Genomic DNA, 26324 nt, shown 5'->3' with positions numbered 1-26324 from the left:
TAGATGGCTTCATGTTACTCTCCTGGCTCCTCATAAGGGAGACGGGATAGAGAGAGGTTCATTTCCATTGACCATTTTGAGGCAGATGTTGCTGATGACCTATCTAGATCTCTTGGGATCATTTTACTAGTTCAGTTTGCCTGACTCCCAGCTGCTGCTACTAATGGCTCATACCCACAACCTTCTCCTAGCATTTCTTTTGAACAATTGGAGCTGCCTCACCAGAAAGATGTCTTTCCTTCCATAACATCTGACATTTGAAAAGTTGGTCTTAGTAATACCACTGAGATTTAGGAAGCATTCTATCTCCATAGAAGTCCTTCTCAGGGTTATGATAAAAGATATCTCTGTGCAAAGAAGGAAGACTTCTTAGGAGCCTCAGTGAAAAGGCCAGGACTTTAGTAGTTTAGATATATTCTATTTAGAGAAAAACATGAACAGAAAGTCGATATCACCTAGTTTAATTCATGGGATAAGTATTTAAATATATTCTCTCTTCCTATCTGGATGTTTTGTCTTTATCTTTCCCCCTTTCTCTTTCTCAATCTCTCTCTGTAGCTGAGCTCATACTCAAGAATTTTGAACCCTACTTTTTGATTTATAAATAGCATTTCCATGCCATTTAAAATCCTCTTACACACATATTTTTTTCACACATATATTCTATCCTATGAATGAACCATACTTTTCTTAATAATAGCTACTTTTTATTGAGGACCTACTATGTGCCAAACATTCTTTGAGATGTTTTACATGAATTATCTCACTCAAATATTTCTTTTTAAAAAAAATATTTGATTTATTTGTTTGTCAGACAGAGATCACAAGTAGTCAGAGAGGCAAACAGGCAGAGAGGGGGAAGCAGGCATCCCACTGCGCAGAGAGCCCTATGCGGGGCTCGATCCCAGGACCCTGAGATCATGACCTGAGCTGAAGGCAGAGACTTAACCCACTGAGCCAGGTTCCCCTCACTCAAACATTTCAAATCAAGGGGAGTAGATACTTATTTATAATCCTCTGTGTGTGTGTGCATGTGTGTGTGTTTGATTCTCATTTTCATCTCTAGATCTATGTCAGATAAATTGTTAATTGACCAGGAACCTTCAGCTAGTAAGTTAGTATTAGAAGAGCCAAAATTCTAACCCATATCTGTCTACATTTTGTAGACCACCAACTACTTCCCTATTTGGATAGTTTCACAATTATAAATAGATATTTTTATCTATTATATTATAAATAGATATTTATTTATAAATAAACAAACATCTTTAAGCTAAAGACATTTTTGCTTCATGTGGTTTCCTGTTAAGTAGAATTTATATCAAAGAGCATGCACAGTTTTAAGGCTTTTGATATATATAATACCATAGTTGTTCCCAAAAAAACTTGTTCTAGTTCATATGCCTACAAGTAGCTCTCTCAACAAAAAACATTAGGAATGTCACTAACTCGGCTCTGAGAAGAGGCATCAAGATAATAGTGGTTACAGAGATTACAGCAATTACCATGGAGGACTTCTTTGACATTGTTATGCTATTCTCCAAATGGTGTGCTTATAGTATTTAAAAAATCAATAATAATAATAATAATAAAATGAGAAGCATGTTTACCTTTCCTCCACCAAATTAAACTACTAGCCATGCAAAAACATGCAGCAGCATATTCTAAGGACAGTTATGCCTGTCCTTAGACAGCAAGGATTTCTTTTTATAATGAAGCTATAACATGCAGTCTTCTTTTCTTTTTTCTTTTTTAGTTACAGAAGTCGTACGTGAATACATTTGCACGGTAAAACAATTAAGCAGTACACAAGTATACAGAGTATCTGATAATTCTTCCTCTTCTCCATTGCCCCTACTTCCATTCCACTCCCCCAAAGCCATAACAACCAGGAGTTTGCTTTGCAAACTTCCAGGCCTTTCTCTATATAAATAAATAAATTTAAGCAGCAGATCTTTCCTTTTTATTTCCTTCCCTTTCCTTTTCTCTCCTTCCTTTCATCTCTCCCTCCTGCCTCCCTCTCTCCCTCCTGCCTCCCTCCGCTCTTTCCTTCCTCCTTCCTTCCCTCTTCCTCCCTTCCTCCCTCCCTTCTTCCCTTCTTTCCCTCTTTTTTTCCTTCCTCCCTAGTCCCTCCCTCCCGCCCTCCCTTCCTTTCCTCCTTCCTAACACGTGCAGCACACTGTTCATGTTCTACCCATACAAATGCTCCAATTCTTGCCACTTGCATGCATGCCTGTCCAGTTTCCAATTGTCAGTACCTGCAACTCTCCCCTGAATGCATTCTCTGGTTATTAAAGGTTACTCTGCCATCCTCTGTGGCAGACCAGGGAATGCCAAGGAATTTAAACTTCCCAGGAGCAGCTCTCAACAAATGACATTTCCAGGACAATCTGGAGATGCGAACTACAGGATCTCCCAGATTAAACTACTTGCACTAGCATCTCTGTGTCAGGATCTGCTTTCAATAAGGCCGTTTGGAGATCTTTCCATATTAATATATGTAGACCAGCGGCATTATTTTAAAACTCCTGCCACCCGGTTGATTAATACTTAGATTGTTTTCAATTTCTTATTTTTGCCACCTCTGCCACAAGAAACCTTTCCTTGTTGTTGCTGTTGTGCCCCCCACTTGGCCATTATTTATAGCAGTTCATTATGAAAACGAGCTGTTTGATCTTCATCCAAAGTATGGTGATTATGACAATCACACTGAAGAATAAAAGAATGAGCACTGAAAGTAGCAATGCCAGGAAGCCGTTGATACTGGCGTCAATAAATTCCCTCTGAAGATAATCACATTTACAGCACTTGGCAATTAGAGATTTGCCATCTGGATCACATGCTTGGAAAAAAGTGACCTGCGATCTCCATTTGGCATTTCTGCTTGGTCTGGAGGGGAAAGAGCAGTGCCAAGGGCGACAAGATCTACCTAGACGCCAATCAGGAGAATCTTTGGAGGAGGTTTCAAGGTGGAACAGGTGGGCAGCTACCTGGAGTCTTAGTCTTTTTTTTTTTTTTTTTTTTTAAAGATTTTTATTTATTTATTGACAGAGAGAAATCACAAGTAGATGGAGAGGCAGGCAGAGAGAGAGAGAGGGAAGCAGGCTCCCTGCTGAGCAGAGAGCCCGATGCGGGACTCGATCCCAGAACCCTGAGATCATGACCTGAGCCGAAGGCAGCGGCTTAACCCACTGAGCCACCCAGGCGCCCTGGAGTCTTAGTCTTGAAGTGTGGCTAGCACACAGGCAGGGTGCCAGTTAAGGTGGGGTTCCAGCTCATCACTTAGCCAGGGGGCATTTTTGCTGAAATACTCAGTACACTCTATCCGGAACAATAAACAAAATGCCTTGGTGCCACCATGTCTCTTTACACGTATTTTGTGTATATTTTGCAACTAGAGGCAATGATCATTTTTTGATGCTTATCTGCATTTTCTATATTTTCTTTCTTTTTTATAAAAGTATTTTATTTATTTATCTGACACACAGAGAGAGAGATCACAAGTAGGCAGAGAGAGAGGAGGAAGCAGGTTCCCTGCTGAGCAGAGAGCCCAATGAGGGGCTCAATCCCAGGACCCAGATCATGATCTGAGCTGAAGGCAGAGGTTTCACCCACTGAGCCACCCAGGCACCCCTCTATATTTTCTAAAACAAAAATGTATTACTTATAATGATAAAAATTAAATTACTTCTATTTTTTTTGCTCGAGTTAAAGTCTCTTCCCTCTTGATGCTCCTTCATAGACAGAAAAAGTAATTACTTGGCATCTAAACACACTCCTCTTTCCTGTCTTAATTAAAGGGAATGGAAACCACTCAGAACCTCCAGTTTTACATCCCCAGAATCATCTTCCAATCAGTACCAGGGACCCAGTGGACATTACCGATTTACCAGGACTTTCTGACTACATAAGCTCAGAATCTTTTCATGACATCTGTTCAAATGTAAGAGCTTTGGCATTAGATGGGTGTGGATTTGAATCTGGTTTCTCCACGTGGTAGGTGGTTTGCACCAGATGCCCCACTATTTTCCCTCCCTGTGTCTTGCTTCCTTGCAGGTCACTCCATACAAAGTCTATGTCTGTATCCCTTGAATCTGGGCCTTGCGACTTGTCCTTGTTCAACAGAATGTTGCAGACATGATATCGTGCCCGTTCCAAGCTTGGGTCTCAATATGTTCTTGGCTTTTGCTTGCTCACTTGGATCCTCTGCCCAGGTGACCAGGTGCCTGGGCTAACCAGCTGGAGTTTGAAAGGCTTATGGAGCATAGATGAGTCAGCTGTGGCCATGCTAGCCCAGCCAGCCCCCATCCAATTTGCCAGTTGACTGGAGACACACAAGCAAGCCCTGCTGAGCCCAGAATAACCAAACTACCCAACTGCAGAACCAGGAGTTCAATAAATTGTTGTTAAGCCATAAATGCCGGGATGGTTTATTACAAAGCAAGAGGTAATTCCATGCTCCATTTTATAACCATCTGGCCTTAAGCAAGCCATTTAATGATCGTTGAGCCTCAGTTTTATCTTCTGTAAACTGGGGATGATAGGGTTGTCAGTGAACAAGATGAGGTAGTGGGAAGAGAGCATTTAGCATAGTGCCTGCCACTTGGTAAGCACTCAATGGACATGATCATCATCACTATTAATGTTACAGTGGTGGGGCGCCTGGGTGGCTCAGTGGATTAAGCTGCTGCCTTCAGCTCAGGTCATGATCTCAGTGTCCTGTGATCGAGCCCCACATTGGGCTCTTTGCTCGGCGGGGAGCCTGCTTCTCTCTCTCTCTCTGCCTGCCTCTCTGCCTACTTGTGATCTCTCTCTCTGTCAAATAAATAAATAAAATCTTTTTTTAAAAAAATGTTACAGTGGTTATCACCAAGGACCAATATTCCCACTTCAGGGGAAGAAATAAAGGAAAGAAGAAAAAGAGGAATGGGGCATCTGACTGGCTCAGTCAGTAGAGTACATGACTCCTGATCTTGGGGTTGTGAGTTCAAGCCCCATATTGGGTGTAGAGATGACTTAAAGGAAAATCTTTTAAAAAATTACAAAAAGAGGGATAGAAGGAAGCACATAGAAAAGCACAGATCAAGGCTGAGGGATGGGCTCTTTATTAATAATATAGTTTATAGACAAGATGATGTGCATTAACTAAACTTATTGAGCTGATCATTTTGCAAGATAGGTAAGTCATTATGCTCTATACCTTGAATTCTGGATGTCAGTTACACATGGATAAAACTGAAATAAAGACAGTTTTTAATTTAATTTTAACAATTTTCAATTTTAAGTAATATAATTTGTATTTATACTAAAAATTCATTATAAGAACTTCTTGCTTGTTTCACTTTAAAAAATTACACAGCAAAGTCTTACTCATTTGGTTTTTTGAGGTGGTGCAAAGCCTAAATGAATGGAAACTCTTGGTTGCATTTAATTACATAAAAATATCTTCAACTAAAAAAAAAATCTTCAACTCAATGTTTCCAAATAATGAACTTAAGGGAGCCATTTTTATAACTAGTTAAGAACATTGCATAATTAAACCATGATTATTTTTACATAAATGGCTGGAGTGGAAGTTCTGGGAAGCCAATGGCTCTCTTGGGTGGCTAAATATTTCTTCTGTAATTTTGTTTGTTTTTACTTGCTCTCTTCATGGACAAAAGAGCTATAGAGTGGAGTATTCAAGAGAAAATATTTGTAGGGTCAAATGATGTTTGAAACTTAGCTCTGTCCTTTGTTAGCTGTGCAGACTTGGGCATGTTACATAATCTTCAAAACCCCAGTTTTCTTATCTGTAAAATGGGGGTGATAAAACCTGTGCTTTGAGGTTTGGAGAGTTTTAAAATGGTCATGTGGACAATAGTTATATAAACAAGAAGAAGGGCCAGGCTAGGGTTAAGTAAAGGAACAGCTAAGGGGGGAGGCATGGTGTTTGGGAGGTGGGGGTAGGGAGCAGGCAGGTAAGCTGAGGACCCTCATGACAGATGAGTAAGGAGCAAAGGCCCTCCCAGCTGCTCTGTGTTCTTAATTTTATTCCCCTGGTGTCCTGTCCTCTCTCCCCGATGATCTCTCCCGTTTGCAGGTTTAGAAGGTGGGTGTTCTCTCTTCCGGTTACTCTGCCTTTGGAATCCCATCTGCCTACAATCTTCCAGAGGCTCCTCAAAATTTCTGGTTGGCCGATGGTGCCATTTTCTTGTTTCCCAGCACTGTCATAGATCTATTCTAATTCTTAGACCTTTGATGACATTTTCAGACAATGTGGAGAAGAAGAAATGGAAAGTAGCTCTTCTCATTCCCCCCATCTCAGACAAGAATTGCTGGACATTCTGGATTTGTAGTTCCTTTCTCTTCCCTCTTGTGGGAGGAAAATCCAGGAGCTCTTTGGAGGCTGGTTCTGCTGTCATTTCCCTGGGAAAGGAATTTAATGGGTACTTCTGTGAGTGCCTTCCTTCCAGCCCCTAGAGGAAAACTGTTCTCTAGTCAATGAGTGGCTCATGAATGGGACAGTGGCTGTGTCCGCAGGAATTCCTGGAGTTGGTCCAGATGTGGAGGACATTGGCCCCAAGCTCCTGCCAGCCCAGATTTATGGGCTTGGCTTAATGGCTTCTGTCTCAAGCTCCAGTGGTTTTTAAGCCCATCCTAGGTCCAGGAGTGTATGTCAGATGTCCACTCCATAGAGCCCTGGAGAGATCAATAATGAATAGGGAAGGAAGGACTGGGGAGAACTGAGAGCTACTCAGTGCCCTTCCAGCCTCTAAGTGGCAGAAAGAGTCTGGGGATTTGTTGTGTTCACTCCATGTGGTTACATCTCCCATTCCCATTTACTCCTTCCATAATTACCCATGGAGTCCAACATCCATCACACTGACACCTGAGTTTCAAGGCCTTTGGCAGACCCGACACGTGCTAACGTTCCCTGAGCACTCTGCCGGGCACTGTTGTGGACACTTCACATGTGTTGCCATGTAATATCCTAAGTGACCCCATGACGTAGGTATGCTATTATCTCCATTTTAGAGATGAAGAAACTGAGGCACAGAAAGGTTTAGGGACTTGCCTAAGGGCATACAGCTGTTACGTGACAGAGTCAGGATTTGAATCTGGTGGTCATGACCAAGTCACATTACTTCAGTGTTAGCCTTACCCTTCTGGATGCCCTTTCCTGGTCTTCCCCACCCATGACACTCAACAGGCTCAAGAAGCCAGCCAGTGAACTCTTAACCCTCGAGAGGCAATTGGGCCAGATTCTCATGCACCAAAGCCCATCTTCCACCAGCAGAGGCCAATGCAGACCCCCCAGAATGGAGCCATCCCATGTCACGTGGTGGCGAATTATTTATACTGAACATCCTTCCAATGTGGAAGGAACAGTGACTCATCTTGAAGGAACTGGCACATATCCTGGGTATCGGTTTGCCTTTCCTGCCCCTGGGGCTTCACCCAGCACCACTATCTGAGGGCTTTTCGGTGTTTGACTCACTGACACAGAATCCACATTTCAGTGCTTGGGACCAAGGGAGCTGATACATAACAAAGGAGATGCAGCAGTGGGTATAGGACCAATGGATTCCATGGTCCATGGAATCCACTGGTCCTATCATATCTTATGGTACCTTGCAGCTGCTGGCCAGACAGGGGAATGGAACAGACTCTTGGAGGTGGCACTGAGGCATCAGCTTGGAGATGATGCTGTGTGAGGATGGGATACTGTCTTCCAGGACATAACACACCCTTAAATCAATGCCTATCATATTGTGCAATGTAGAAGGAATACATCGTTCAGAAGTCAAAGGGTTAAAGGAGGAATTTGTACTTCTACCACCTGTGGGCTTAGAGGTCCTGGTTTCCAGAGAGGGCATGCTTCCCTCAGGGCATGCTTCCCTTGCAAGAATCCCATTAGATGGGGCGCTTGGGTGGCTCAGTGGGTTAAAGCCTCTGCCTTCAGCTCAAGTCATGATCCCAGGTTCCTGGGATTGAGTCCCACATCGGGCTCTCTGCTCAGCAGGGAGTCTGCTTCCTCCTCTCTCCCTGCCTGTCTCTCTGCCTACTTGTGATCTCTGTCAGTCAAATAAATAAATAAAATCTAAAAAAAAAAAAAAAAAAAAAGAATCCCATTAGACTTTAGGCAAAGTTTCCCACTTAGTAACTTTGGGTTTCTCTCAAGAAAGAGAGTCAGCATTCGGTCTGAAGAGTTGACCTTGAGAATCAGGAAGCAGTGGGGCTGCTGTCATCTAATGGGACACCCAGGTGATGCAATGGACATCTCTCGGCAACCCCCTGCCCAATTTTGGTGTTAAAATGGACAAGCAGCAGCTACAGCCTGGGAAGGACACAGTGACTCAGGCATGGGGTCTGGATCATCCCACCAGGTAAACCAGGTTGACTGCATAAGTGCTGGCCAGAGGTGATGGGAACATAGAATGAGTAGCAAGGGTGGAAGATACTGGGCCTCAGGGGTAGCCTGGAGGCCAGCAGCAATAACAGGGACTTTAGTTTATTCCACTAGCCACCCTCTTTTAAATCTTTTTAGGGAAAAGATCAAGGGGAATCCTGGAGAAACTGTTCCCAGATGGGATGAAGAAAGGGAATCCAAGAGGTGCAGAGGGTAGACTGTGGAGGGTCCTGTGATATACCACCTGGACTCACCCTTGAGGACTGAAGCACACAGTCCCTCCGGAATGACGAGCAATGTTACCTGCTAAGAGCTCAGAATTGGGTTCCTGGCCTTGACCAAAAGCAGCTGCCTTGCCCAAGGTCATGCTTGCTCCTTAAGGGCAGCCCATGTCCAATGGGGTTGATGTGAAGGTACAAAAGTCCAGCCCCCATGGCTCATTTTGGAACAACTCTAAAAAGGCATCCTAGCTCTGGAACTCCTACAGAATCAGCTGTGCTCAACACCTTCCTCTGCCCATTCCAGCTTTACTCACTCCCTTGCCAGTGCTGATCTCAATAACCACTTGCACACTCATCTCCAACCCACATTCTGTTTTGCAAGGTCCCCACCTATAACAGGACCATGTCTGTCTTGCTCACTGCTTGCTATACCCCCAGCATGAAGTATTAGGCCAGTGCCATAGTAGGCACTCAAGAAATATTGGCTGAATAAATGAATAAACTAGTCCTTATGGGAAATTTCTCTAAATTATTGCAAGAGGAAGTATTATTCCTTACCTTCAACCCATCCTACCCACCATTGCCGGATGACTACTTCTAAAGTACTTCCCTTGCTCAAGAACTCTCAGTGGCTCCTCAGTGCCTGTGGGTAATCCCTCGGGCCTGACATTCTAGGAAGCTTGCCCTGGTCTACCTATCCAACCTCAGCTTTCAGTTCTCACATATCTCACCCCAACAAACTAACCAGAATGGACACTTAGCCTTCCTTGGACTCAGCTATGGATCCCTCTTTTCATTCAGATCACTTCCTATGAAATACCCTATATCATTCCCAATGCCTTTGACTCTTTCCCAGTCCTTAATAGAAAGGCAGTACAATGCAATGGTTAGAGCCTAGGCTCTGGAGTTAGAGGGTCTGAGTTAAGATTCTGACTCTGCCTCTTCCTGGCTGTGTCACCTGGGCCAAGTCACTTTACCTTTCTGTGCTTCAGTTTCTGTATCTGTGAAATGGGATGAACAATAGAATTTACCTAGGAAATTTTGGGGGGGGGGGATTAAAGGAAATAGTCTGGTAAACTGTTTAGAAAAGTACCTGCTTCTTAGTAAACACCAAATGTTGGCTATCATCATCCTCTAGGTTGGGGTCAATGCACCTTTTCTACAAGGGGCTGGATAGTAAATATTGTTGAGACTATTCAACTCTGTTTCTGTACATGATAATGAGCATAGTTCACATGATAATGAAGGATGTGGTTATTCCAATAAAACTTTATAAAATGACTCAGCAGGTTGGATACAGCCCACATGACAATGTCTGCCCATCTCCCAGGACAGGGTAACTTCTTCCTGCAACAGTGACTTCTCTCAGTATTTTAAGAACAGTACCAACAAACTAACACTCAGTTTGCATATGGTTTGGCCCACCCCACCTTGAGCTTAGATTAAAGTGGGGGGAAGGCGCCTTGTGCCCCTCATGATGGTTAAGAGCGTGGATGCTGTAGGAAGATAGACTAGGGTTCTTAGTTCCACTACGCACCCCACTGAGTCTTGGCTTCAACTATAAAATGGAGATGGCAATCACTTGATAAACATGTACCTCCCAGAGCTGCTGCGATGTGTCCCAGAGAAATGCCTAGTCAATGCAAATCTATCATTTTTATGATTATTTCACATTTATGACCTTCCAGCTATTACAATGCATTTTTTTTTAAAGATTTTGTGTGTGTGTGTTTTTAAAGATTTATGTAGTTATTTGAGGGGGGATGGAGAGAGAGAGCAGGAGGAACAGAACGAGAAAGAATCCCAAACAGAATCTATACCAAACGTGGAGCCCAATACAGGGCTCTATTCTAGGCCCCTGAGATCACAACCCTAGCCAAAACCAAGAGTCAGATGCCTAACAGACTGAGCCACCCAGGTGCCTCTTAGGATTTTATGTTTAAGTAATCTCTACACCCAACATGGGGCTCAAACTTACAACACCGAGATGGAGAGTCCCACGCTACACTGACTGAGCCAGCCACATGCCCCTACTGTGTGGCTTTTGCATCGTCAATCATTACAATACTGATAATGGTACTCCTCTCTGGCTACCTCCTTGACCCCAGAAGTCCTAGTGCACCATCTCCACATCTGGCCCAAGGTCATGAACATAGCTGACTGACTGTCTTGCTGGATGGCCAGAGCTGGGTGTTTACTTACGACTGGGGGACCCCGCCGATCCCGAAGCCCACCAGGCCTCGGAGCACCAGGATCCAGCTGTACACAGGCGCGAAAGCACTGAGGATGCCGTAGTACAGAGTCCAGAGCACGCTGATCTTCAGCCCCTGCAGAGGAGGAAGATACCGAGTCACAGGTCTTCTCAGCACCTCCAGACCACATGGCCCTGAACCTGTTGAAAGCCATCAATGGGGTCATGCTCAATAGCAGTCCACACTGCCAAGGGAATACCAGGGATTCTCTATGTGATGGTATCAACCCCTGGGGCTGGTGGTATGGGAGAATTATGGGACAATCTTGGTCATCCCCAATGACCGGCATTTAGTACCTAGGACCCTGAGATGTTAGTTGCCAGGCAGGGCACGAGACTCAACAAAGACTTGTCTTGCATCCTGTACCATCTCAAATGGAATGTTCTACTTGACTGTCATGCAGGTGAAAACCTGGATTATCTGCACCTTGACTTTCACTCTGTTCTATATAGAAATAAGATTTGGGGGGAGGGACATAGTTTGAATATACACTTAATTTTGCAGGGGTACAACTTGTAGGTAAATCAAAGGAAGTCTGTTGTGGTTTTATCTGGAACTTCACAAAATTTTTCATTATTCCAGAAATCCATACTGTGAAATTCAACACTACATGTGGTATTTGAGTCACGGAGTATCTGTACACAGTCACTGGGTTTCCATGTGTTATCTATGAACAGACTGAACTAATCCTATTTCAAAATGTCAAATATAAAGAAAAAAAAATCAATAAAATTCAGTTAAATACAAGCTTATTTATAATCAGGGACAAACATTAACTACTTCCTTTGATTATCTAGGCAATTGTGCATGCCTATTTGCATATTGAAAATAACCCTTATTTAATTAATTGACTCCTTCAAAAAAATCATCCATCATATCATACTTGGGGCATTCTACCTGATTTATTTTATTATTATTATTTTTTATACCTGGATTCTTTTGGAGATTATGTGAGTGGCTACTTCAGTTTAGTTTTGAAATTACTCCTGGATAATTAAGGGGCATTATTAAGAGTTTTCATTACAATATCTAAGTAAAAGGAACATTGCATTTGATGGGTTGAGAACCACCGGGGACACAATGCTGTAAGACAAAACACACATATTCCTGCAGTGTTCATCTAGAGACTGAGAAAAAATTAAGGATGAATGCAATTTAAAATGTAAATTTTGTATCAAAGCCAACACCAAACATATTATGGAGTAGAGACCAACTTTCATGGATTTTAGACCAGCAACATGGTGTCTGGGCAGATCTCTATCTGCAATAATTCTCCCAGATCCAACCTTGAGTTCACTCTCCTGTCCCCCTGGGGACAATTCAGAAGGAAAATGTGAAGCGCCCTGATTTTAGCTTTAAAATTAAAATGAACTGGGGCACCTGGCTGGCTCAGTTGGAAGAGCATGCAACTCTTTATCTCAGGGTTATGAGTTCAAGCCCCATGCTGGGTGTAGAGATTACTTAAGAAAGCTTTTAAAAAAATTAAAATGAATTAAAAGGGACTAGAGAGGAAATATGGAGGTCCCAGCCTTCTGGAAAGTGTTTTTTAAGTGGGAGAGGGAATATTTTAAATAACTTGCATTAGCTTGCAAGAAAGTGATTTCTTTTTTATTTCAATCATTATTCTAATTATCTCCAAGAAAGTATCCATGTGGAGCTAGTCTGTCTTTAACACCTTTTTAAACACCCACTGATCTCTCTTTTAAACAAACAGGGCAGGGGAGCAACCGTGACCAACTAGAATTAGCAACATTGTCTTATTTTCATTGTATTTATTTTTGCAGATATTTTCTAATTAGGGCAATTGCTACTGATTTCCTATTTAAGGCTCTATAAAGTTTCCTTTTTCAAAAACAAGCATTTAAGGTCTCTCTCTCTCTCTCTCTTTTTAAAGATTCAATTTATTTATTTCAGAGAGAGGGCATGGGGGAGTGGGGGAAGGGGCAGAGGGAGAGGAAGAGAGAGGATCTCAAGCAGACTCCACTTGTCAGTCGTGGGACTTGATCTCAGGACTCTGAGATCATGACCTGAACTGAAATCAAGAGTTGGCCACTCAACCAACTGAGCCCCCGCAGGTGCTCTGTTGTTGTTGTTGTTTTTTTAATGAAATGGGTATAAAGATAGATATTAATTATATAACAAAACAGGTAGGATAGGAATTATTAAAGGCTAGGGAGCTCTGGATCTATTGCAACAATAATAAAGCAACATTTCTGCAACCCTAAAACACATAACTATGAAATTAGTAACTTGCCACCCACACATATACTTACTTCTCTTCTTTTGGCTTAAGCTAACTTAGAGGGGTTTGCTTCCTTGGAACCCAAGGAGCCTTGAATCAGAAATCGGATATCATTGGGGTGGCACCTGGGGGGCTCAGTCAGTTAAGCGTCTGCCTTTGGCTCCCATCATGATGCTGGCGTCCCAGTATGGAGCCCCAGGTCAGGCTCTCTGCTCAGTGAAGAGTCTGCTTCTCTCTCTGCCCCTCCCCCTGCTCCTTCTCTCACTCACTCATCTCTCTTTCAAATAAATAAACACAATCTTAAAAAAAAAAAAAAAAAAGACATCATTAGCAGTAGAGAAAATGAAGAGAGGGAAAACAGAGCAGGAGAGGAGAGGCTAGAGAAGAGGGCCTCCAGACCGGTGCCTGAGAGCTAAGCCTCCCTCCAGGGACTGCCTGGGAGCTTCGGTATCCCATTGGGGTTCTCACACCAAGCAGCAAAGACCTGCTTGTCGCCTGTTCTGTAGGGTCAGTGCAGGCTGCAGCTGGCTTGGCATTTGTCTGCTGATGCTGGGGCTTTCCAGTTGGCCAGGGAATGTGGACTCAGCAACCATTGGTGAGTATCATCATGGCTACTGCAAAGGCATGGGTACTACAGCAAACCCCATCCAAGCACTGCTTGGGACCCTGCAGAAATGTCTCCTGGGCTTTTGAGCTTTTCATTAACCACACTTGTCATTCTGCCTAACATCAGTCCTACCTTTCAGACTGTTGGTCCCTTCTCCCTCCTACCTTCTCTTCCTTTCTCCTTTTCTTCCTTCCATATTCATTTACGAGCATTCCCTGTATGCCAGGCTCTAGACATTGTACACTCATTAAAAATTGCTCACTCCATTATTCACTTAATAGTAAACATATATCAAGTCCCTGCTGTATGTCAGACACTGGAAATAAAATCATGTATTACTCATTCATTCAATACGCATGTATCAGACACCTGCTTAAACAAATGATATGCATCACTCATTCAATCATTTGTTCAATATGCATGTATTGAGCCTGGCAGTCAAGATGCTATCATTCATTCATTCGTCCCTTGGCCATGCATACATTGAGTGCCTGCTGTTTGCTAAACACTGCACTTTGTCTTGGACTATAGCAGGGAAGATGACAGCTATAGTCTCTGACTTCAGGGTCCTTTCATTCCTGTTTTATAAATCACTGCCCCATCATTATACTGGGTCCTCACAGCCTCCTGTGAAAGAAGTTTCTATTTCCACTCCTACTTCACAAATCAGCACAGTGAGGGTCAAAATAGTTGAGTGATTTGTCCAGGATCAGCAGAGTCAAACCGGAAGTCAGAACTTCCAACCCTGAATGCCGTACTCTGAATGAGCCACTCCCTTCCTCCTGGGGCTTTGATGGCTCCAGTTGCCTCTGACAGAGAACATACATGACAGTGTCGTGCAGCAAGGACAGGTGGGTACAGGTGACTGCAAGAGAACTCGGCCTGTCTTGTCAGTCTCTACTCAGCTCTAGCCAAAAGTTGCCATCACAGACTGTGGACCCCGGGTTGCCAGATAGCCGAATTAAAAAAAAAAAAAAAAGCCACAAATGTTTATTTTTATGCAAAATACATTTCTGAAGCAGAGGCAGTTGATTCAAAATCCTGTACAGCATAGCATGGGTTAAATAAAACACATCTGTAGACCATGTTCAGTTCATGGCTCACTGGTTCACAACCTGTAGCCTGGAAGGACTTCAAGTTTCTGCTCCAAGAAGCTGAGGGTCTTGCCACCTCTTGGGCACCAGGTATGCAGCCTTGAAAAGGAGCTGATGATGTCATCATCATAAGCATCGCTCAGTTCTGGAAGGCTGAAGACTCATGCCTGGTGTCCTCCAGGAATGCCCAGGGCAAGGAAAACAGTCATGGGACAAGGAGGTCTGGGGATCTTCAAAATATTGAGAGGAAAGGCTGTTGCCTGCCAGCCACCTCCTTTTCCCTCGCAAAAGATAACAGGGACCTATAGCCTTTGGACTAGCTAGTGACCTGATCATATTCTGAAATGTTTCTTCTTTGAGTCGCAGCCAATAATAGTTACCATTGATCACGGGCTAACCACGCATCAGTAAATACTGTTCTAAGCACGTTACCTCCATTTCTCATATAACCCTGCCTGCAACCCCCTGAACTATTATTGCTCTCGTCAACCCAGTTTTACAGATGGAGAAACTGAGGCTCAGAGCAGTGAAACAACTTGCTTAAGTTTCCCTCACTCGACAGAGGGGATGGAGAATTTTCATCCCAGCAAGGCCACACACCCACAGCTGCCCTTCCTTTGTGAGGTTGCCATAAGCCTTCAGGGTGCAGAAACTTCTGTAGGAATCAAAGTGGCCCACAGCGTTCTAACCTCTTAGGTGAGTCCCTTGCAAAGTCATGCAGCGGATGCCCTCCCAGAAGCCTCCCAGCTGGGCGGAGGTAGATCAAGGAGCTAGGAGGAGATTCTTGGCACTTGCTAAAGCTCGCCAGCTGCCCAGCTCACCCTCTGTTTCTGGAGGAGTTCTACAGAAGCCATATAATTAGAACCTGATCCATCCTCCCTGCGGTTGGGCCAGAATTCCATGCAAGGAGGAGGGGACCCTGCAGTCTGGGGGCGCTTTCTCCTCTCTCCCGTCGGGAGAGCTAGAGGACCACTCCAGAGGCATCCTCTCAGGCTTCCTCTGTTGGGAATGGATGAATGTCGAACTGCTCAGCTGAGTTCGGGGGGGACATTCAGTTACGTCTCTCAACAGCCACAGGTGCACACCTGCATTTCAACACTGGCATTTCCAATTATTGTCATGAGCGTGGTCAATGATAGAAACAATAATGGGCATTTATGAATCACTTCCTCTGGGCCAAGAGCTTTCTGTGCCAAGGCCCATTGACTCCAGAATACCCCTGTGGAAGGGAGAATATTATTATCCTACTAACAGATGAGGGAACTGAGGGACAGGGAGGTGGAGTAACTTATTCAGGGTCATGCAGCCTGTCTGCAGAGGAACCTTAACAGTCTGACCCCAGAGCTCCTGCTTTCACAGGGATGGCATGTTAGTATTTGTCCTGATGAGCACCGGGAGGTAAATAGGAAATCAGAGTAGAGTGGTCCCAGGTGACACAATCAGATGCTACAGAATGAACTCTCCACTATAGTGCAAATTGGCATCACCTGTGCCTTCACTCTGCAGCCTGGTTTCTCAACCCTGGTGCCCTTCACAGTTTGGACAGTCCTGTGGACTTTTTGGAAATCGAGCAGAATCTGACTCACTAGATGCCAGGAGCATGCCTCCCCTCCATTATGACAACCAAAAAACATCTCCAGGAATGGGGAGACAAAAATCTGCCCACTCCCTCCTCCGGTGAGAACTACTGTTCTAGAAGTTGCCAAAATGTGTTCAGAACTCACATAATTCAGTAAATGGCGTTACTGAAAACCCGTCTAGGAATCTTTTTAAAATCTGAGCTATAGTTTTCTCCTCCTTCTCATAAAACGAAGACATCTACATTCTATAGGGCTCCCTCCTGGGAACAGGGTAGGCATGACTGACCTTAGTGGCAGAATGAGCACACTCTTCTGAGGGATGCCAGAATCATAAGCTAGCGACCTTTTGGGGCTTCTCGGCAAACAGAAAACACTCAGCAGTAAAGTCCCTTGCTGGTCTGGAGAGGATGAGAGAGCAGCAGAAAGTGGCAACACGGAGGTCTGATTTTCATCTATTGAGCTCAGCCACTCGAGAGGTAGTTATGGAGTGTCTGCTATAAAGCAGGTCCTCTGCCAGGAGCCCAGGGCCACTTCAGGGAGCAAAACAGGCATAGCCACCTTCCCTATGGGGTTTACGGCACTCACCTGGCCGCCCTCCTGCCCCTGGCAGACATCACTGATCGATCACGGCACCATCCCACTGAGCCTTCCCACTCCTCCAATCCATGTGTCTGGCATCCCCTATGGAATGATTAGAACAGACACAATGGAGGACAAACCCATTTGCCCTTTAGTTTCGGGAACTCAATAAATGGTAGCTGTTACTATCACTATTACTAATCCAATCTCCCCCGACATAACTGAGGCCCCAAGAGGGGAGAGTGACTTGCTTTACTCTCCCAGTGGAAGACCCAGGCTCCAAATGCAGGTGTTTTCACTGAATCCCCCCTGTATTCCTCACGGCTTCGTGATTCGGCAATGGGGTAAGAGGATTTGGGGCACAGTAAAGTTCCTTGTTACGGACTCCTGAATATTTTGTGTGTGCAGATGGATGTTTGCCTCAAGAATAAGTAAATAAAAATTGTTTTTAGCCAGAGACGGAGGGACAAGTCGTCCACCCCGTGCCCAGTCTGAACAGGAAGAGACCACGTGAAGACTTCAGAAGAGCTTTCTCCTTCGATTATTTTAAAACTGTGAAGGCTAATGTTAGTTCCAGCCTCAGTCACATATTTATAGTTTTCAATGCTCAAGCCACCCAAGAATCGCTCTGCTTCATTTTAAGAGGGGTTTTCCCTCTCTCCCTCCCTCCCTCCCTTCTTTCCTTCTTTCCTTCCATTCTGTCTTCTGCCTTTCCTGCTCGCCTCCCTCCCTCCCTCCAGCCTTGGCTCTGCTCTATCTTCCAACCAGAAAGTGGCTGAAGCAATGACTTACACCCTCCAGAAAAAGGAAGTGGGTAGGAAGAGATGTATGGGCAGAGTTTAGAGAACTATGGCCTGAAAACCAGAGTCATCCAGGTTCTAGTCTCCTTGGGAGGCCTGGAGAGGTCTTCCCAACTGACCTCCCCAGCCTCTAAAACCAACCGAGAGCCCCTGTGCTACAATGGCTGTAGCTGGTTTCCCAGCCTGGTCACCTCTGATCCTGGCCCCAGGTACTTCTTGCTGGTTGTATAAGACAACGCCGCCCAGGTGCCTGCTGGCCCATGTGTTTCCTGTCCAGCCACAGTGGGAGGGGCTGCAGCAAGACTGCACTGTTCAACTATCCATCCATCCATCCATCCATTGAACCAACATACATTGGTTGAGCATCTATGGATTCAAGCCAGTAGCATCATGGTTAAGGCAAGAGTTTAGACTTAGAAGGAGTGAGACCTGGCTCTGTGACATAAAAACCATGTGACTTGGGCAAGGTGCCCACACCCCGTGCCTCAGTTTCCCCTTCTGTAGAACCAGATTGACAATAGTACCGTGGTTTGGGTGAGCTAATGCATGTATCATGCTTGGTACAGGGCCTGCCATACAAGGCACTGTGTTATTATCAGTCCATGGCATGCTGGTTACAGTGGGTCCCACCTGTTACCCCTCAGCATCCATACCTCCTTTCTTCCTTCCTAACAAAATTCCAAGTTTGTTTAGATCTCTACACTAGACTAAGTCAGTTCTCAAAGTATGGCCCCAGACCAACAGCATCAGCATTCCCTAGGAACTTGTCAGAAATGCTATCATCGCAATGCCAGCTCACATGTGTCCTGTGTCTAAGCTGTGCCTCACATTGTGCAAAGCTGTTCACACCTAGGCTCTCAGTGAACCCTCCACTGTAGACTCTCTTATTTTTTTCTTTATACAGAAGAGGAAACTGACGCTCAGAGAGGTCAATTCACTTGTCCGAGGTCACACAGCCAGAGGTGGCAGGGTCACAACTGTACCCAGACCCACCTGATCCCAGAGCCCCAGCATGTAAACAGCTACACCATCCTGCCTCAGAGAAACTGCAGACAGAGGAGGGGAGTCCAGAAAAGAGAACGATAAAGCAGTCAGGGCATGTGATCACTCAGTATTGCACAATTAGTCCTGAGCAGGGTACTTAACCAAGTAGAGCTTGCCTAGATCTCCAGAGATCTTTTCTCCCATAAGGCCCAAGTTTATAGTTTGGAGGACTGTAGCTTCACCTGCTGAAGCATTCAAAGAACCCAGGGGCAGCCTAGCAAAGCAAGAGCAGCATAAAATACAAAGGGGACCACAAAGTGACAAAGAAAACAGTAAGAGCTCAATGTGATGCCAGACCTGTAAGTTTCCTCCTTCTTCCTTCTTTAAAAATCCATTTCATGTCATCTCTGAGGCTGGGCTTCCCCCAAAGCAGACCCTGACACAAGAATTCTAGTACAAACAGTTTATTTAGGTGGTGATCCCAGGAGGGCTGGGGAAGGCAGACAGGTTCCCACAGTGGGCCCTGAAGCTCAATGCTGCTGGGATTGAGAAATGATTCATTTAGGGCAAGAAAGTTGACATCTTTACCTACCAGCTCCTGACTGCCCCCAGTCTCGTGTAAGGGAATGGTGAGTGCCAAGGGGACCAGGAAGGGCCGATAGAATCTTCTGCATTCTGAAACATACATGCTTGGGCCCCACTAGGCACATGTGATTTCAAGAGTCCACAGCCTCAGAGCAATGTCTTCTCATTGCATTTTGACAGAGCTAATCGGGGCTCCCAAATGCTAAGCAGCACCATTTTGCTGCATGAAGAGAACCCAGAGGACATGCACTTAGGTGAGGTCACCTTACCGTTTTCCTGCCGTACTGGTCTGAGATGTTTCCCCAGAGCGTGGAGCTGGACATCATGCCCACAAAGACTACCTGTGGATGGAAAGATAGGGTGTGTTAGACAGTGACACGGAGCATCGCAGAAAAAAGAACAATGATGTGAAACTGTGCTATCACAGCCCAGGAACACCACAGAGCTGACACTGGCTGGGATCCCGTGAAGGTGCAAATGCTGTTCTGTGTGCTTCCTGTTATTGGTTAAGCCTCACAAAGATCCTGTGGGGGTGGGTGATATCATTATGCCCCCAGGACTGACAAGGAAATGGAGACTCACAGAGGGGATGTCCCCTGGCCAGGGTCACGCAGGTGTAAACAGTAAAACCTGGGCTGGAATCAGGCAGGATAACCACAGAACTAGACTCTTGCCAATTTCTCACCATATCGAAGAAAGGTCTTGCCCTGTTGCTAAGACAAGATCAAAGTCAGAGTTTGGAGGGTGCGAGAAACAGAAGACAGAAAGGTTGGGATGAGAGCCGTAAGTTATTTCTAAGAGAAAAAATACTCATGGTGTGCCCCGCAATTCACTGTTAACTTCTTAATTATAGATCAGAGTCAATGAGGTTTGAATTGTCATACCCATTTTATAGATGGGGAGCCTGAGGCTCAAAGGGTTAAGAAATCTGTTCAGTACCCCAGGGGGGCTGGGGAAGAGCCAGGTCTGAAACCCAGGAAGACTGAGTGGAGCTTTCATCCCTGTGTCCTCTTCTTGTCCTCTCCAAGTGCAGGACAGCGCGCTAAATGTTTTGTACTCACATCCTACCTAATGTTCACGGTGGCCCTATGAGGTAAGTGCCATTATCATCCCCATTTTTCAGATAAGGCAGCTGAGGCCCAAAGAGGTGAAGGCACTGCCTGGTGCTGTCTCCCCAAACCACAGGCATGTCGTGGGGCAGCTGGCTGCAAACCAGGTGACGCAGAGGCAGGTGCTCCAACCAGACATGGCTAATTTTAAAGGAATTAATTTCAAAGTCCTCAACTTCCATATAAACTCTTTCCTGAGGACAAGCTAAAGGTCTTGCCTATTTCCTGCCCTCTTCCTTTCTCAATTACCCCCTCCTGCTTCTCAGTGCCTCCACCTCTCAGGGCAATGCTTCGAGGTTAAACCTTCTAGGACACCTCCAAAGGGACACCAATGACAAGTCACAAATCATTGTGCGAGTCATCATGCTTCCAATTCCTTTTTAGTATTTTTAACTGAATTGAAAGAGAGCTTAATCAAGCTGTCAGCAAATTAGATCCCTAAAAATAATCTTTCATAAGCAGTTGCTGTGTGCTCTTCAGCATATAACTTGGAAGTTGGTGAAAAAATAATAAGTGGGACTAGTTTTTTGAGCTATTACAAAACTCCTTCAGTTCCCCCTCATTTTTTACATGAAACGAAGTAAAAATGAAAAATAGGAAGGAATTGGGGCGCCTGGGTGGCTCAGTGGGTTAAAGCCTCTGCCTTCGGCTCAGGTCATGATCCCAGGGTCGTGGGATCGAGCCCCACATCGGGCTCTCTGCTCAGTGGGGAGCCTGCTTCCTCCTCTCTCTCTGCTTGCCTCTCTGCCTACCGGTGATCTCTGTCTGTCAAATAAATAAATAAAACCTTTAAAAAAAAAAAAAGAAAAATAGGAAGGAATTGATGCTAAGCCCCATCTCACTTTAATAGAAAGTCCTCATCCAAGAATATGGGATGTAATTGGATGCTGCACGCCACTCATTACAAGGTAGATTCCTGATAAAAACTCACTTGTGTTTAACCGTTATCTATCAAAGTAATTCTTTCTCATTTTGATCTATTGCATATTACTAAAAACTATCATGATAACTCAATGCAAGAGAAAAACGTCAACACTGGAGAGCCTTATGAGCTCAGAAAATTAAAAGCAATAATTTAAAATTTATGTATTCTGCCCCAGAAAATTCTGACAGGTGATAAATGGCGTGTTTTCGAATAGAGTAAAACATTGCTATGATGAAACACAGAGATATGGAATGGAAATGCCAGTCCAAGAAGAAAACAAGACAAGGCAAAATTTCCAAATACTTCTGAAGACCTTATTCATGTTATTTTAAAATGGGACAGTGGGTATCAGATAAATATTTCAATTCCATTTGGTACATTTTAAAAAGTGACATGAAAGTTTACTCAATTTTTAAAATATGTCAATATGCCAGAAACCTTTGAATCTGCAATGTACAATTTAAAACATTTAACATTGGGGCACCCAGGTGGGTCAGTCAGAGGAGTGTGTGACTCTTGATCTCGGGATTGTGAGTTTGAGCCCCACTTTGGGTGTTGAGAGGACTTAAATAAATAAAAGTTAAAAAAAAATAAAAAAATAAGAAGAAGTAATGTCAAAAAAGTTATAAAAATAAAATAAAGACAGTTAATGTCAATTTTGAATTCTATGAGAGTCCTGGCACATGCATAGTTTTCATAAAATTCTTTTCTAGATAACCTAGAACAAAAATGTTTGAAGGCTGGTGTCTTTGGGTGCAGTTTTGTCTTAATCATGTACTAAGGGATATCCCTGCACCCTGGAAGAATTAAGCATTCCCCGTAAGCACGCAGTCCCATTTTCCCTCCCTGGAGGGAGAGATCTAGGCACAGCAGAGCACTACTTTATTCCACAGTCATTACGGTAATCGTGCACCGTATTTCTTATGACAATAGTGTTGGTCTCTCTTATCCTCTGTATGTATCTTATAGAGGTAAAGCAACTCCTGCCGTGCTCTAACTTTTCCATAGAAGCTTGGCCATGAAACTTCATAACTTTACCCAGCCCATGAGTCTAAATTTTATGCCATAAGGAAGTAGTCCAGGGCAGTGGCTGGGAATGGGGACTCTGAGTCTTACAGACCTGGATTTCAATTCTGCCTCTGCCTCTTATGGGCTGTGTGAGTTTGGGCAAGTCATCACCCTCTCCGAAAATGGGAGTGATAAGAGCACCGCTTTCACAGGGTTGAGAAGGCTAAAAAGATTTGTATGCCAAACCCTTAGCGCAGAGTCTGGAACATAGTAAGTGCTCAGTAAATGGTTTGTTTGTTACAAATAAAATGGTTCTCAGAGCCAAGAAAGGTTCCACATTGCAAAAACACAGCTTTGGGGGTATCAGTGAGAATCAGGGACACAGAGAGAAGTATCAAGCACACAACCCTACCACATGCTAGGCACTGTATATTTTCATTGCTCATTTGCAGAGAAACAGGCATCATCACACCCATTTTGCAGGAGATGAAATAGTGCCGTAAAGCACCTTGCTCAAGGTCACACACACATCCAGGTGACTAAACCACAAAAGGCAGCAGTATGTGTTTATAAAACTCGTCCCATGGGGCTGCACAGTTTTACTGATAATAGCAAGCCTGGTTGCTGAAGGCCATTTTAGAACAGTTACAGCATCCTGGGAGGAGCTCCTGACTAACAATTACTGTACTCTGCCAGTAGCTAGGCTGTGTGACCTTCGTGAGTGACTTAACCTCTCTGTGCCTCATTTTCCTCATTTAATAATAGTACCTACTTCCTAGGGTTGTAAAGATTAAAGAGCACAAGATATATTATGCATAGATTGCATGCAATATATGTAAAGCCCTTTGCACAGAAAGAGCTCAAGAAATATTAGCTTTTGTACCATTATTATTACCCTCTTCTCCAGCCTGGCCATTCCTCACCCTTTTAGAGGGTTGCCACTGGACTCCCCTAACAAATATTGAGGGTTCTCCGTCACTTTCCATCGAGTCTTCATTCAGGGAGCAGCGCTCCCCACCATTTATTCAACATCTACTATGGGTCAGGAATGGAGTGGTTTCAATCCTCAGATCACACTCGTGCTGGTGTCTCCATTTTGCTGTCAGGTGAGGTTATGAGATTTATGAGCAGGTGGATTCCAACTTCCCAGCAACTGCGTAGAAGGTCTGAGACCCCAGGTTGTGGGGCCCCACGGGGGCGTTGCATGATTTCCAACGAGGGCTTCATTCTTTCCTGCTGAGCCCTTGGCAGCAGAAAAAGAGGGAGACACCCCCACAGAGCGCCCCGGGGGGAGGTCCTGACTGTGTGCGCAAGCCAGGAGAGAGCTGCAGGGCTGCCTACCGAGGTCAACAACGCCACCTGCCAACTGGGGAGTCTCCACTCGCAGTGCAGCTGTGGGGCAAGGATGCTGAGGATCATCATTTCCATGGCATCGGCCATCTGCAGGGAGGAAGCAAACGTTGTAAGTCCAGAGTCTGCCCAGGGCTGGGGCAGGCTGTGACCAAGTCCACAACCCCTGAGAGGGCATACAGAAGCCCCTCTTCTACTGGCTGCTGAGTGCCCTGCTGCACATCGGAACACTGAAAGGTTCGAACAGTATGAGTACCATGCGGGAACAGACAAATAGGCAGTTAATGTTCTGTGTGTGTTTCTGTTTTTCAAACCATAGGGGCAGGGATGCCTGGGTGGCTCAGTGAGTTAAGCATCTGCTTTCAGCTCATGTCATGATCCCAAGGGTCCTGGGATGGAGCCCTGAGTTGGGCTCCTTGCTCAGCAAGGAGACTTCCCCCAGTTCATGATCACACACACACACACACACACACTCTCTCTCTCTCTCAAATAAATAAATAAAATAAATAATCTTAAAAAAAAAATAAAGCAATAGGGGCATTCCCCAAATGAAGTGGGGGAGACATTCTATTTCTAAAATCTGAGAAAAACTTTTTGTAGAGGTAGAGAGAAAATGATCTTTTCTCTTTAACTCAATGGAAGACAAGTTTATCTTTGGTTTATAAACCTCAGGCAGAACTGTCAGTGAATTTAATAAGTACAACCTTTTACTATATTAGCACATACCAGGAAGTCCCAGTAATTATATATCATGGTATCTTTATGAGACGAGACAGAAATGAGAGACCAAAAGTAGACCTGCACGGCCGTGGGAATGTGATAGATAATGCTGGTGGCTTTTTAAATTAAGGAGGTGCTCGGGACGCCTGGGTGGCTCAGTCTGTTGGACGACTGCTTTCAGCTCAGGTCATGATCCCGGAGTCCCCGGATCGAGTCCCGCATCGGGCTCCCAGCTCCATGGGGAGTCTGCTTCCCCCTCTGACCTTCTCCTCGCTCATGCTCTCTCTCACCTCCTCTCTCTCTAATAAATAAGTAAAATTTATTTTATTATATAAAATAATATATAATATATAATATATTATATTATCTATATTATATAATAAATTATATAAAATAAAATTTATTTTAAAAAATTAGGGGGTTGCTCAGTGACGTGGGGAAACTGGAGATCCATTTGAAAAAAAGTGGGTCATCTGGTCACTATCTTACAGCTTTCATAAAAGTCAGTTTCAGTTGTATTAAAGGTCTAGCTGTGTTCCTTGCTAGAGGTAGATTAGGGGATTTTAACAAGACATCATGAACCTCTTGAGGCAGGAGGCACATTTTTATTGGTGCATGTTTATCAAGGGGGAGCTCCAAAGATGACATCATCATCCTATGGCAGCCCTGAGTCCCAAATGGTTGAGAACCCCTTAATTTAGCCAGAAGCTTCAAATCCACCTTGAGGGCAATCGCCAATTACCCGCAAACTCCCACCAAGGGCAGATCTTCATGGTCGCCAAGGATCATTCAACATAAACTTTTGTTGTTTCAAGCAAAGCCTCCATGTGGAGGGAACTATGTCCTTCCTTGTGGCCCCCAGAAGTCATTCAAGCAGCATGAGGTTTCCCGGGGACCGAATATGAGGTCACCGTTCCTGGGAATACTTGCCCAAGCCAAGCCGGTGAGAACAGACAGCTTCCATTGAAATTTTCCAAACCCAATGGCTTCCACCGCATCTTCCACCATGAAAGTATCTGGAAAAGAGAGAGGGAGATCAGAGGAAGGAATGAGGGCATCCTGCAACTCTCTGCATGTGAAGGGGCCTGGGGCGGGGCAGTCTACAGCCAAGCTTAGTAAAGGCAGCACACGCTATTTCTAGAAATGTCATCCTAAAGAAACATTCCCGCAAATGCGAAGAGATGCCTTGCTTACAAAGTCCACGGCAACATTGTTTATAAAAGGGAAAACAGGAAAACCCAGACTGTCAACAGGGGTTGGTTAGATAAATTATTATATGTCTCATCATCATATATACACATGTATATATGCACATTACGAAATATGACCTGCCTGTTAAAAGGAATGTGCAGATATAGGAAGATGTACCCAACATATTGTTAATTAATTTTTAAAAACGAAGCAATCTGTGCAGGCTGTATGGTATGACTCTCTTCTCAGAAATGTACACGCCTACGTGTATATGTATGCATATGGATATATGTATGTGCTGATGCATGGAATGTATACCAAACTTCACCTTACGGTTTCATTTTTGTTGTCTTTGGAGAGAGGAAGGGAGAGCTCCTGTGAGATTTCAACTCTCTTCAACAGTGTATTGCTTCCTTAGTTGGGAAAGAAAGAGACTTTTTAAAAGCTAAATGCCCCTGCACTCAGATGGAAAGCTATCCACGTTAAGTCGAAAGGTAACTGGGAAGAGGTAGGCATCATTAAGAACGGTCTTCGTGAGGGGCACCTGGGTGGCTCAGTGGGTTAAAGCCTCTGCCTTCGGCTCAGGTCATGATCCCAAAGTCCTGGGATCGAGCCCCGCATCAGGCTCTCTGCTCATCAAGGAGCCTGCTTCCTTCTCTCTCTCTCTGCCTGCTTCTCTGCCTAC

At 44.5% G+C, this 26324-nt stretch overlaps 1 protein-coding gene across 2 annotated transcripts in view; it reads right to left on the bottom strand.

Annotated features, from left to right (window-relative positions):
- SVOP (SV2 related protein) overlaps positions 1-26324 on the bottom strand; it is a 74956-nt gene that overhangs the window by 22895 nt on the left and 25737 nt on the right. Inside the window, exons 3-6 of one of the 2 annotated variants that reach the window (XM_082700114.1) lie at positions 25379-25464; positions 23720-23818; positions 19606-19677; positions 10816-10940 (exon numbers count right to left, since the gene is read on the bottom strand). In XM_082700114.1, the coding sequence (XP_082556240.1) occupies positions 10816-10940; positions 19606-19677; positions 23720-23818; positions 25379-25464 (382 nt within the window). Of the gene's footprint in view, positions 1-10815; positions 10941-19605; positions 19678-23719; positions 23819-25374; positions 25465-26324 lie in introns of both variants that reach the window. The other variant, XM_082700115.1, reaches the window with a different exon arrangement.

This window comes from Mustela nivalis (assembly GCF_964662115.1).
Source record: "Mustela nivalis genome assembly, chromosome: 14".
In the NCBI taxonomy this organism is placed as follows: Eukaryota; Metazoa; Chordata; class Mammalia; order Carnivora; family Mustelidae; genus Mustela; species Mustela nivalis.
The sequence above is the reverse complement of the archived record's forward strand: the minus strand, read 5'-3'. Positions and strand labels throughout refer to the sequence as shown.